At 47.3% G+C, this 13,687-nt stretch overlaps 1 protein-coding gene across 4 annotated transcripts in view; it reads right to left on the bottom strand.

The window, feature by feature from the left end:
* Positions 1-13,687, bottom strand: part of Pxb (putative Hedgehog signaling attenuator pxb) — a 285,795-nt gene that overhangs the window by 36,725 nt on the left and 235,383 nt on the right. For all 4 annotated transcript variants that reach the window (XM_076810053.1, XM_076810054.1, XM_076810051.1 and 1 more), the window contains one exon: positions 8,565-8,677. In XM_076810053.1, the coding sequence (XP_076666168.1) occupies positions 8,565-8,677 (113 nt within the window). The remainder of the gene's footprint in view (positions 1-8,564; positions 8,678-13,687) is intronic.

The raw sequence follows: 13,687 nt of genomic DNA, 5'->3' as shown, positions 1-13,687 counted from the left end.
AGGAAAAACGGCCGGGCTTTGAGGGTGGCGAGGATTTTTGTCTTCCCTTAATTACCATCCGGTCCTTGAAGCTAACATGGAGCGCGGCTCGCCAGGCTTTCCGGTCACTTCGAGAACGACGCCCCTCGTCGCCCCGGACGATCCTCACGAAACGACCCTGCCATGAATAAATCCTTCTCGCTCGACGCTCTGCCGCGCTCTTCCACCTAGCTCGATCTCGGATTTTACTTTCGCGCTCTTAGCGATTTTTCCAGTCGATTCCATAGAAACAACGGTGGGATCGACGGGGCGTTTTTCCGATCAGCGTCGCGACGTCGCTGCAACCGGGAGATAATAATTCGGAGCTCGCAGAGAATTACCTAGCAGCAAGAAGCGTCGCGATTTACACCAGCAGCGGGGCGCGGAAGGTAAATGTCCCAATTTCTGCTCATGTACCGATTTCTACTCATTTCGTAATTTTCTCATTAATATAAATGTTACGTTTCTACTATAGTTGTAACAAAATAATTTTAAATTATTTGAACATTGACGCGAGTGTTGCGCAAGCTGGGGGTTAAATAAAGTACAGCCTAAGCAACGAAAAAAATGGTAAATAACAGTAAATGTTAAATAATTTAGATGAAAACACTTGTCCAATAAGAACACTTATAAATTATAAAAATTTAATACTGATTTTGTCACAGATATGACTGATTTGATTCCTTTGCCTTTCAAACAATCGCTTTTTTGGCCAACATCTTCATCCTCAGGTATTAATCACAATAAAAAGAAAAGGAAGGAGAAAATTCTTGCTGTAGCAAGATCCGAAAAATGGAGGGAATATCAGAAGTTAAAAATTGCTGGTAAAGTGAAGAAAGAGGAAGAAAAAGAAGAAAGAAAACGTTTCCGATTAGAAAATTTAAACATAAAAAAGGAACAAGATGAAGAGAAAGCTAAATTAAGAAAAAAGAGAGAAGAAAAAGCAGCACTGAAGAGACAGGAAAATATCGAGGAGAAAGCAAAATGTAAAATAATAAGGGAAGAAAAATTAGCCCTGTGGAGAAGGAGAAAAAACGAGGAGAAAGCAAAATGTAAAATAATAACGGAAGAAAAATTAACACTTAGGAGAAAGGAAAAAGATGAGAAAGCTAAGTTTAAAAAAATAAGAGAAATAAATGCAGCAGTCATGAAATAGACGAAGATATCTAACAACACGAACCAATAATTTTAAGTTTAGCCCAAACTAGTACTTTTATTTTAATAAATATTTTTCTCCAAATTATAAATATTTGTATTTATTATTATGTTACAACACCTCTCCATAAAAGATGTAACTTATTCTAACCTGAAACGGCAACATTATGTGAGCAGAAATGGGTAGAAATTGTGAGTAGAAAATTAGAAATACGGGCATCGCTATTTCTCGCGAGCAGAAATACGGACATTTGGAGCATTGTATTTAATTACAAATTAATAATAGTTAAACATCTCGAAATATCTTTGTTATATACATTTTCAATTAGTTGATGTATTATTAAGGTATTAACCAATTTCTCTGCAAATTTTGACCACGAACAAATTTTTTACACCTTCTTTACGACGAGCAACCTCTTAAATGAGCAGAAATTCGGACATTCACCTTACGCGCGAAAGATTTAATTCCTGCCGTTCGAGGTCCTCTAACGACCGCTTCTGCGACGCTCTCCCTGCTTCTTACGCTCGCTGCGCGCCCCGGTAATATCCGTAAGTGCATCCCGCGATTTTCTTGCACGTGCACTTCTTACCAACGTCTTGGCCGCGGAACAGGGTTGAGAAACTGGCTGCGGGTCTGCTGAGCGACAGCAAGATAGAGAGGCACGCCTTCCCTCTGATCATGAGAGGTAGATGGAGAAACGGCAGTACATTTCCAAGACACCCGAGGCGCAGCGTTAACAAGCAATGACTGCAACGACGCCGTCGTCGACCAAGAAGGCCGCGTCGACGACGAAGACGAGCACACAGAGACGCAACGCCCGAGTATGCTAGGCCAGACGGCGGCCACTCTACATAATTGCTAGCTATTGTGTGGTATGTATGCGCTCCGCCCTCCGCCGTCACTAGCTCCGAATCCTTGCGCCTTCCCCGGGGCGAATGTATTTTTTACCGCAGCTCGCGACACCCCTGACAAGCCCCAGTGACCGGTGTCGTTCAGGGTATAGGGGGAAACGGGCGGAAATAATTCTGACCTGGGCTAAACTACTCGCGAGGGGGTTGAAGCTGCGAGTGCCTCGCGAGCTCGAGCGAAAGTGAGGTCCTCCGTGTGGCGACGGAGACGTGGAAGCCGGATTTTCCTTGGAGTTGACGCGCCTTACCGGATGCGGAAGACGAAAAGGGGCACCGGGGGCCGTTTGTTTCGCCGTGTGAAATAACTGGCGGTCCGCGTATCGGGCACAATCACGGGACTGTGGCGATATCGAAGGTTTGAGAGGGTGCAGCCACCCAAGAAGACGAGGAGCGGAAAAAGCTTTCGAGAGAAGGGGGTAGGAGTGAAAGCGAAGTGCTCATGCAATGCAGATCGTTAAAGCATCCCTCCGTTGCGCCGGTGACCCGAATGTGGCTTACGGAGACAAAGTGCGGCCAGAAAGGTGGAGGGAAATACAGACGGGGGAAAAAGGAAGAGGAAACGGACTGGTAGAGAGGCAGCGGCGAGTGGCCCGTTCGCTTCCTCCCTCTCGCAATTCCCTGTTTCCCGTTTACATCGTCTCGAATCTGTGCCGCGGCAAGTGGAACGTAAGTAATGCTATCCTCCCCCCGCGCAACTGGAAAATATCGTCGAACGGAGCATTTCCCGAGAGTCTTGTCCTTCTTTCTCCCATTCTCGGCAATTCCTCGGAACACCCCCGTGACGTTTATCGTTATTGCCGCGCGCGTTATTATTTCGCTGCGAGAAAAACCAAAGGTTCGAATTAACGCGGGCCGCGCGCCCCGCTTGCCTTCGCCGCTTCGAGCGACAAGTCCCGAAAGCCCCGAGTGTGATTATAATAGCTCCGCGATCCGTGCACTCCGGGGAATAGAATGGGAGACGAATCCTGATACGATCGTACCCCGTCGCCGATTCTTCTCCAGCGGAGTCGTTGGAGATAATCGGCCCTAGAAAGGCGCAGCTCGGTTCGATCGGCGGTGGAAACTCCTGACATAGAGACCGAGCGCGTCGGGCCAAGCGCGACGTGACGTTTTACCCGGCGAGAATTCAATTTGGGCCGCGCAAAGTGTCGGATCAGCTTTTAATGCCGTCGATATTACACCAGCCACCGTGTTTTTATCCACCACTCTTGCACGTACACCGACCTCCTACGCGGTTTCGCGAAATTCCGCCTCCATTCAGCGCACCGGCGCGTCTACGGCCCACTGGGAATAGCCTGAACGCCTCTGTCTAGACGTAGTTTCCATATGGAGAATGGTAACCACGCAAAGAAGCGAAAAGATGGCTGATAGCCGGGGCTCCAGGGTGAAACGGAGAAAAATATAGGTTAGATTAGGCGAAGAGGCATTGCTGGGTAGCCTGCACCGTTCAGTCTGCCGGTTAAATAAAGGCTACAGGATCTCCAGACTGCCTCTATTCCCCTCCATGTGCTAGCACCACCTTTTCGCTGCTGCGCGTGGGAGTTTTGTTTGATGGAGGTATTTCCCTGCAATGATTCATCAGATCAAAATAAATGGGAGATACAGGGACTCTGCAGGGTTGCTGACTCGCTATCATTCTTGACAATTTTTGGTATTCTGCATTTCTGCTGTGTTCAGGGTACGCTACGCGTATGCGAAGAATGTCTGACCAGTGCTGCGCGTATCTACAACCCTGGCAGTAAGTTTGGAACCAAACGCAAAGATACGAAACTAACGAGAAATACCAATATTTTTTTATATATAATATGCAACGGTATACCCACAGTCGGTGTAAAAAGTATTCGTACAGCGACTAATTTAAAGTAAAACGTTGCATATCCATGTCAGTAATAAATTTTAACGGAACACAATGATTAATAAATATTCCTCGATGTTTGTAGAATAGATTTTGTGTAAACAAAATTATATTCCCTTTAACGTTTACAAAGATATTAACAAGAACAGATGGACGTGCAGAAATGGACGAGCAAAGAGTATTCGTACAGTTGAATAAAAAATTAGGAAACTATAGAAATAAACTAAATATTTAATGTTTCAATAATTTGTGGGATTGTCTTTTAATTTTATAGTAGCTTCGAGGCTACTTCGTATGGAATTTACTAAGTTGGATTTTATAACAGGCTGTCTTCCCAGCAACAGGAGTGCGGACCAATTTCTGACAGTTTTTGAGTTCTTTCGCGTAAAGAAATCTATATCGTTTGGTGGACGTTTGATGCAAATCCGATAAAAAATGAGCGATTTATTGCAGATAAATAAAAATAGAAATATTAATATTTTTGTTACCTATAGAATATTTCTCGCCAAAAATAGAAAGACAAACTTATTAGCTCAATAACCACTACCTATTCTCTGAAATTGTTCAATTAGTGTTCTCCTTTCAATGTTAATTCAAAGTAATAATTTTATAAACAGTTTTTTCTAATTTCCTCCAAGTTGGTAAAGACGGAGCTGCATCCCTCTAGCTGCAAGGTCCTCATTTTCCTCACCGTATCTCGCTACAGTCGTAAAGCTGTAGGTGTCAAACTACTCGATCATCATTTTATTCCGCATTCGAAAATCCCCTTTACGGGTCATTCTGCCAGTGGACTCGCGCGGGCGTAAATAAGGTGGAGCCGTGGTCGTTTAATCGCAACGAGGACAGCAGAATAACAGCGAAAGGAGCACAAGGCAGGCGGTACGATAGCGGGCGGCGCGTTACATCCACTTACAATTTGTCGCGGCGCTCGATTGCGCTCTCGCCGGAGATTCCGCGAGGAGTATCTCTGCTGGCGTCTCGTTCGCGTGGCCGTTTTGAACAACGGCGCGGAATTATCGCGAATTGCCTGGAACGGTCGCGACGACGCGGCGATGCATCGAGTCTCGGGCAGGAAATAGCATCGGGCCGGAGTGAAAGAGCCCCGCCGCCGGGGCTGAAGCAAACGGAGGACCGAATGGAGAGGAGCGTGTATCGCGCGTCGATGGAACGAGGAGGAGAGAACGCGGAGATGGGAGAACACGGCTCTGATTAGCATACAAACTACGCGCGACCGTGTTGGTTCTCCGCGTTTGCTCGGGACGCGAACGAGAGCCGCGTTCCGCCCGCACGAACGTGCCTGCACGCTCGTACGGGGTGTCCGCGATCGTGATTAAAGGTACGGCGGGGTCTCGAGCGGGAAAACTGTGACCCACTCCGTCCAGCAACGGGGCGAATTTTACTTTCACCCCGCCACAAGGGGAAAACAAATAGCACACGACGATAGTGTCTCTGAACGTCGCTTCGTTAATCGATTTCGAAGTAAAGCAGGAATCCTCTTTGCTGCCTTTCAACTCTCCCCGACGCCGGAGCGTTCATTCCACGGGCAAATCCCGTGACATCCGTTACCAACGAAGGGTACCCGTGTCCTCGGGAATCCCGAGATCGAGAAAGTCCTCGGAACACGCAGTTTACCATCGTGTAAGAGGAGCGAGCGGGAGGAAATTACCACCCACAAAGTCTGAGAGCTCGTAGCGGAGTGCGGCGGTGTCGCGCGGAGCGGTAACACTCGAGATACCACGCTTGTGGGCCAAGATAATGGTCGGCTATTACGATAAACTGAAAAAAGACAGGGTACAACGAAGACTCTGTTTGTACAACCGTCTCCTCGGAGCTTTCGAGCGGCTCGTTCCCGTGCAAACGAGTCTGTTCTCGAATCTGTTACAGTTTCGCCTGTGGGGGATTGTCGATCCGACAGAGGACCAGGGAGAGGGAGGGAGCGGGCGCGCGGCGAGGCGTGGGTACAACACGCGAGGACCAGCGACGCTCGAGATATTACCGAGAGCGGGCGATAATGACCGGCTATTACGATAACCGCGCGAAAAGAGGGCCAGACAGGGCCGGCATTGTCGCGACGAGTGGACCTTGCCGAGAGGTTTGCCCCCGATAAAAATACAACAACGCTCGTGGATGGTGAATGCGGGCCTCTGTACGATCCAAAATCGTCTTGGCCCGGTGCCGATCCCGCGGCCAGAGTTCATCGATCGTGGCCATCATTGCTCGTCGCGCCTTTTCGCCAGCAGCCCCTTCGGTGTACGCGAGATTACTGCTGTCTATCGCCAGACGGCAAAAACTGCCAACGCAACGCACCGTGCGTCCCAGTTTTTCAGTTCCATCCGATATCTAAATTGATATCGTCCCCACGCGTATATACGCGCCTCACGACCGAGAGGATCACAGGAATTTGATCGATGATGCGGCGAAAGGGAAAGCAACGCTAAAGGGACATTCCATGCGAAGTCGGACAGATTTCGGAGTAAGTTTTCGTAGATTGCTGAAATTTGAATATGTTGTAGTCTTTAGTGATATTTAAACGTACCTCAAAGGATTTTTCAAAATTTTGAAAAATGACGATTTTACAGCTGTTTGAAGTTAAGTGTTGAAAGTTTGAAGTTAGAAATGAAAGGAAGAAACTCAATCTACTAGATAGATAGTTCAATATATTTACTTCATTCCTAACCTTTTGTGGCCTTGAAGGTTATAGTATACCATATGGTTGAATTTGTCTTAACAGTCGCTTTCATATTGGGTAATCAAATATATAGCATTCCATTTAAAAAACTGAAAGTCACAAATATTGCGAACACCAAAAATTTAGATACCGTATTATGTTGGATATAAAAAACAGTAAGAGTTTTCCTCCTTCAGTTTTTTTCAATTACTATCAAATTTAATAATATCATTTTCGAGAATCCTGTATAAGAATATCAGGTATAGCCGCTTGGCCGCTGGGCGACGCAGCGTCAACTTTTGGCAATTTTTACAGGGCCAATTTTAAAATGTCCATATTTTTCAAAATTTGTCCATTAAGGGGAAGGATAGAACTATATTCTCCTTTTTCAGATTTTTTAAATCGCGCCCGATGTTAAAAGCCTGCATTCGTTTAAAATAATTGCACAAAAATGGTTTACATTTTTTTTTTTAAACTGAAATAATTTTTCATAAAACTTCAATGTCTTCTCTATGAGCACCGTAAAGCTCATCTCCATTCGTTTACTACTTCCATAGCTATAACTTATTGCAAAAAAGTTAGCACTCAACTTCAAACAGCTGTAAAATCGTCATTTTTCAAAATTTTGAAAAATCCTTTCAGGTACGTTTAAATATCACTAAAGACTACGACTTATTCAAATTTCAGCAATCTACGAAAACTTACTTCGAAATCTGTCCGAGTTAGCATGGAATGTCCCTAAAGGCAGTCTCGAACGTGGCTTCTTTTCATAGCACGCAAGTTATTCTCCTAGCTGACGCGAGGGAACGGAACCACGGTTGTGGCCGGCTCCAGAAACGTTTCTTTCTCCCATTGTATTTCATTTTTTGTTACGACGTGACGCATAAAATAGCAAGAGACAATGTCTGAATGGGCGAACGCGCGGGGCCGCGTAAATCTTCGGGCCGCGCACCACCACGCTCGGTGGTTGCATATTTCTTGCTGCGGGGCTCGATCCCGCGTGAATCTACGAGCACCAAGGAGAAAGAGAAATAGCGTTACGCATGCACTGTGTCGAAGATTATCAACGCGTTGCCAGTGTTCCGTCGCCGCTGGCGCGTGACACCGCCACGGCGCTCGCCCACTTCTTCGATGGCCTATTTTTGGCTAATTTAGGACCCACCGAGCTTCGTCCGAAGAATGCCTCGTGATCGCGTTTCCACGAGCTCCTCAAACGTGCTTGACCTCCTACTTGGAGCATTCGGAAGGACTTCAATTCGTTTAGAACGACTGAAATCATCCCGGTCCGCAAAAGTAGAGCTGAGCAGACTTCTAGCTTCCTCGGTGGCCTATTCTCGACTAATTTAACCGCTCACCGGAATGACAATGACTTCTGCTTCCTCTCCCTCTTTAGAACTCTTCCTTCCTGCCTGTATGCTATCCCCGGCGAGTTAATAGCTGACAAACTTTCCAAGACCAAGAGGCTAGATGACGGAAAGGCCACGGAGTGTAAAGCTCGCTCGTAAAATAGGCCACGGCGTCAGTAGCACGCTCCAACACCAAAGCGAAAGAGCCTATTTTTCGCTAATTTAGTGGCCACTAGAATGCCAATGGCTCGACCACCCGCGCCTCTGTATCCTAGCCGATTCTTTCGCCCTCTTTCCTCCATCCGCTTCGCGGCTCACCCTTCCCTAGCCGATGGCCCCTCGAACCCTTGAAATATGGTTACAACCCGAGCGACCTCGAACCCCAAACACCTTACGATGTCCGGCTGGAATGAAACCTAGTCTTTATTGCCGAGGGGGACAAGACACCGGCACCTCGACGACCCTGAGGAACGGTTTTATGCGCGACCGTCCACATACTCCTATCTCGTCATACGTCCACCGATTCTACTGCCTCCTGCGCGCGTCTCGCTGTCACCAGCTACGTATTCGCGCGTGTAGCTGCGGAGCATGAGAAACTGTGGATTCTACTCACTTCCAAAAGACGACGGACACGATCGCCGCCATCAGGAGCAGCACCACCGCGCAGGTGATGATCAGGGCGGTGCTCTGGAGCGATGGATTCGTGTGGTACGACGCATCGATCATCTGCAAGCAAACAAACAGGAGGTTCGTTAAGTCTTCAGCCTGGAGTAGCTCTCGCTTCACATTTCAGCATCCCGCAACAATTTAGATGCCCTTTGAACGTTCCGGAGCGACGCGAATCGACAAAGCTGCCTCCAGAGGTAGGTACGCGTTCGCGAGGGCGGATGCTAATGTGTTGGACGAATACAAATGAATGAGCAGGTACAGCGGAACGCGGCAAAGTAAGCGGTGCCGAGGCACGTGCGAGCCGTGCACCGACTCTGAACACCGTGTTACACACCGACAGGATTAATTAACGCTTCGCCGGGCCGTTATTATTAGCGGTTGCAGGAGTTGTCGATATACGGCTGATATAAATTGGTAATAGCCTGACGGCAATATTTGACACGCGGCCGATTGATGCTGCGGGTCAATTTGACGCGTGTCAATGTTGGCACAAGCTCGAGATTGTGCGCGACGCCCCTTATGATTACTCGAGCGAATTCGACTGGCACTGCGGGGGAAATACGTGGCACGGCTCCTACTATTTATTACTGCAAAAGTATCGCGAATAAATTATATCAGCTCCGACTGGCGCACGCTTAAGTGAAACAGGAGATCGTTAGATGCATTCCCTCGATAACACTCGCGCCTCGTGGTAGTTTCGAAATACCCGCGCAACGTGTAGCAATCTCGAAACGCAGCAGTCGGTTGCTCGCACACCTTTCTAAGGATATAGGGTAGGGTGGGGCTAAAAGTCCGGCGGGTAAAAAGTCCCGAATTCAAAATCTCTATGCCTAAACAATGTATTGAATTTTGCAGTATACTACAGTGGCCCACAGCCAGAATCGTACACTCTTTAAAATCGTGTAACATTTTTAAAATTGGTCCACACGACTTGAGTTTTTTTGAGAAGCTAGAAGGATTAGTTTGCTAAGTGACATGTTTCATCGTTTTGAAAAAAATGCACTTGGTCGGAGTAGCAAACAAAAATAGTAAAGGTCGTTTTATCAACTAAGTAAGTTGTATACGTGTCTAAAATTTCATGAAAATCGGCTAACGTTACTCTGAGCTATAAAGAAACGCTTAAAGATCGCAGAATAACGTGGAGAATCGCTGATTGTGGGAATTTCCGCGATTCTCGACCTTATTTTATGTATCGAAAACCAAAAGAAACACGTCGTCTTTATTGTTGTATACGAAGTAAACCAGAGTTTAAAAGCGTATCAACCAAGTACGTTAGGATTGTATGTTCCTTTAGTAATGTGTTCATGATATTGTTTATTAATGATAATATTTTCTAACGTATATATCGTAGAAACTATAGAGATACGATTGGGGAAAAAAGTCCCTCAGACTGAAAACATGTATTTTATTATTTGTTTTCATAATAAGATGGCCAATTTTCATAACAAGTTTAAAGAAATGATGTCAACGTTTTTAAATAGTGTTTTTGTTTTAGTCGAGCGATTTCTTTTAGTTTTTAGTTCAAAGTGAGCCTCTGACTTATATTTTTATTTTTTTTTTAAAGAAGTCATGCTTTCCTTTCAGTATTGAATACCAAAAAGAATTGGTTTTATAAATATTTGTTGATTTGAAAACAGTTTTTGACTTAGTTTAATATTACACGAAAGGACATTAGGAACTTTTTGCCCCGTGCGTGGGGCAAGAAGTCCACTTTGCATTGACAAACATTTAGTGGTATAACTCAACAGAAAATAACAATATCAACAAACGAACTTCGTGATCGTAAAGCATAATAGTTATAGTTTATACAAAATAACACCAGATAGCTCTAGATTGTTGTTACTAAATTTTACATAGGTTATGAAAAACGGGACTTTTAGCCCCACCCTACCCTACTGATAGCGGAGGTGGCGAATCACCCCGTTATCCAGGTGTTTTCTCAACTTCCACGATCGACGAGCTGGCGATGGAGTGGAGATAGTCCAGACGATCGAAATTCACATCAAGATCCCCGCATCCCTCTCGCGTCGTCTGGAATTCATCGCGAGGGTCGCGTAGACGCGCGAGCAGCCCTCGGTAAAGGCGCGTCACGCGTGCCTGACGCGAGAAGAAGAGCAGGGCGTCGGCTGGCGGCGTTACGTGGCGCGCCTGCGAAAAGGGAAAGTGATTTTTGCCGCGAAGAATCTCCGGGAAGGAGAAACTTCCTGGCGGGCTCTATCGCCTCGGTCGGTTCGTGCCCATTGTGGCGGCCGCTCCTCGCGGATCGATATCCGCGCGCATTGTGAACGCCAGGAGACTCATTTACCTGGAGGCGTGCGGTGTGCGGTGCGCGCCCAAGAGGGATGCTCGCCGGATCCAAAGGACGACGACGCGGTTTGGGACTGCCGATTTAATGCGTATCGATATGCCCGCCCCTCCACGCCGGGTATTATACTCGTTCGATGGATATTCCGGTGGCTGGCGACGCGCCAGGGAAACCGTTCGATCAGAAGACATTACGGTCGCGGCGATACTTTCTCGCGAGGCTTCGTCGCGAATTCCTACATCGTCGCGCGGCAATTTATGGGGCTCGCACGAATGTTTCCTTTCTTCGTCGAGATCTTTGGAATCTTAGGCAGCTTGTAGAAACGTGGATGGCAGCTTTGGATTATGAAATTTGGGAGCAGCGAAGGCAGACGCCTCCCCGGAGAACGCGAGAGTACGCGCGTTATAGAATACTGTGGCACGCGTGGTTTGGCCATGGGCCAAGGGAGGCATTTATCAAAGCTTTAGCTGGTAAGTGAGAGTTGCTTCGATACGATCGCTACTCCCACATACGCGAGTAGGTTGTCTCATTTTCTTATTTTGATTTTTTTGCGGGTTATGGCTGCAGGGAAGTCTAAACTACGGGAATAATGTAACAACGTTATAGTCAATACTAAAAAACAACCTATACTTACTTGATAGAAAATACGGCGTAATTTAGTTCGATCGAAAACAAACAATGACACATTTTGTCTCCGTGCGACTCCACAACGACTTGTATGATGGGGGAGGAGGCGGAGATATGTTTACGCATCCCCATGGATTGTTAGTTGATTCCTATTGTTTATAGTTTCTTTGATATAGCGGTTGTGACAATCATACCCGGTCTCCCCTATATATGTAAGTTCAAACGAGGTATTAGATAGACCTAACGTCTCGAGGGAGTGGGCGTCCCTCGAACTGAAATATCTTTGCGCGAATTCAATAGTTGCGAGGCGCGCTCCACGTTAAAGAGCAGTGACTCTAGGAAGGCGTCGCGATTGTATTCTATCCCCAATCTATATTGGTTGTTTGGTCTATCCCGTACCTCGTCTGTGATATAAGTCCCCCTTTGCTTGGGAATCATCCCCCTTTCATGGGGCACTTAGAAGCGGCTCGTACTCCTCGTGATTCTCTTCCTTCTCGCGGAGGCTCATCACTCATCATTATAGGGATATTAATGGCGTCAGCTAATGGATTCAGCCGAGAGCTTAGCAGCCAGTCAGAGAATTCCTCCCCCTTCGTCCTCCCATCCTCGCGTTTTTCAGCTCGCGGAGGAATTTCGGAAATAAAGCCCACCAGGATGATGCATTGTCTACGGCGGTGGAGTCTGCCACCGTCGAACAGATCGATCGCGCTACCGATGGTCATTAAATATCCAGTATTTTTTACTTCGGCGCACGTCGATGGAATCGCGAGCAAGCGTACGCGTGTAGATGAAGAAACAAAGCGAAAGGTCGTGGACCTTCCCTTTATCGGAAACCGACGCAACTCCGCAGGGAGGGCGACGTCCAGCTCGATAAAACCGCGAGACTGCGGCGTACCGTCGGACAGGACGAAGGACGAAGTCTCTCCACCCTGGAACCGGAGAATTTGTGGAGCACGCGGTGCACAAGGGGCAAGAAGGTCTCGTCTGATCGGAGGCCCGCTCGAGAACGATACCGGTGCCCACACCTTTCCTTTCTCACGACCCTGCGACAAATGCATCCCTCGGACTCCTCGAAAAAAACGAAGCCCCTGCACTTTCCACGAGGTCGAAAAAGGCTTTCCGCGTCGGGCGGAATTTCCAGAGTAACCGAGGCGAGAAGGAGAGGATAGAACGAGGGGGTCAGTGTATCGAAGTTCGAGGAAGGGTAGCCAATTAGCGAGGAAAAACCGGGGGAATAATTACGAGCTCCTAAGAATAACGGCTCGAGGAGCGCTGGGTCGAGAGGGATGAAACCGCGAACAAAGCCGACGTGTCCGTTGGACTCGCGTTGTTAGAGCCGCCGATGCAACTTTAGCTGATATCGGCTCGAGGGTAGCGCGATATTCTCCGCGCGGGAAACCATACGTTTCAGCCGCGCTACGCGTCGTACTTATGATTGCTCTGATTCAGCATCAGCGAAACAGAAACCCGTAACCAGACTCCAGATCCAATTAATGGAATCCTAGAGGAGAGCTGAACACGTGCCTCTACGAATGCAATAACGATCGTAAATTCCGAGTGGTACGGTATCGCGGGGGGTAAGCCTGGGAACACAGGGGGATGACGAGGACGTTTCCTGATCATCTCCTCCCGGTCTCAGTTTCTCGTGAAAATGAATCACGGCGACGGCAGGCTGGTCGATAACGTTCATTAACATCGTTAGTTCTTCAATTACAACGATGGTAAAACGCGCAGCTCGCGGTAGGGCTGCCGATTGCACAACAGCAATCGCGGCTCTGATAATAGGCAGAGAATCTCTGTCTCCTCGATGGTCGAGCGGTAAACTCGCTAATGCTCGGCGTAATCTACTTAAACGCGAGAACACCGACAGTCCTGGAATCTTAAGCAGAGGCGTTTCCTAGGCGATTCGCGAATCACTGCATCTTTCATTTGTTCGGATATTGACTTTAGCGAAATCTGCGTTCTGGTTTGGATACTGAAGAGTTTTCCCATGATTAATCATGGATGTCTTAGATAATACAGGGTCGACGAATGCCAGAGAAGCTTTCCTCGTTACGAAAACTCGTTGGCCCAGGGAGATGTTTAGGGACGCTGGCTGATGACGAGATTGTGACAGAGAATAACAAGCTCGCTGG

Source organism: Andrena cerasifolii, chromosome 4 (genome assembly GCF_050908995.1).
Source record: "Andrena cerasifolii isolate SP2316 chromosome 4, iyAndCera1_principal, whole genome shotgun sequence".
Taxonomy (NCBI): Eukaryota; Metazoa; Arthropoda; class Insecta; order Hymenoptera; family Andrenidae; genus Andrena; species Andrena cerasifolii.
The sequence above is the reverse complement of the archived record's forward strand: the minus strand, read 5'-3'. Positions and strand labels throughout refer to the sequence as shown.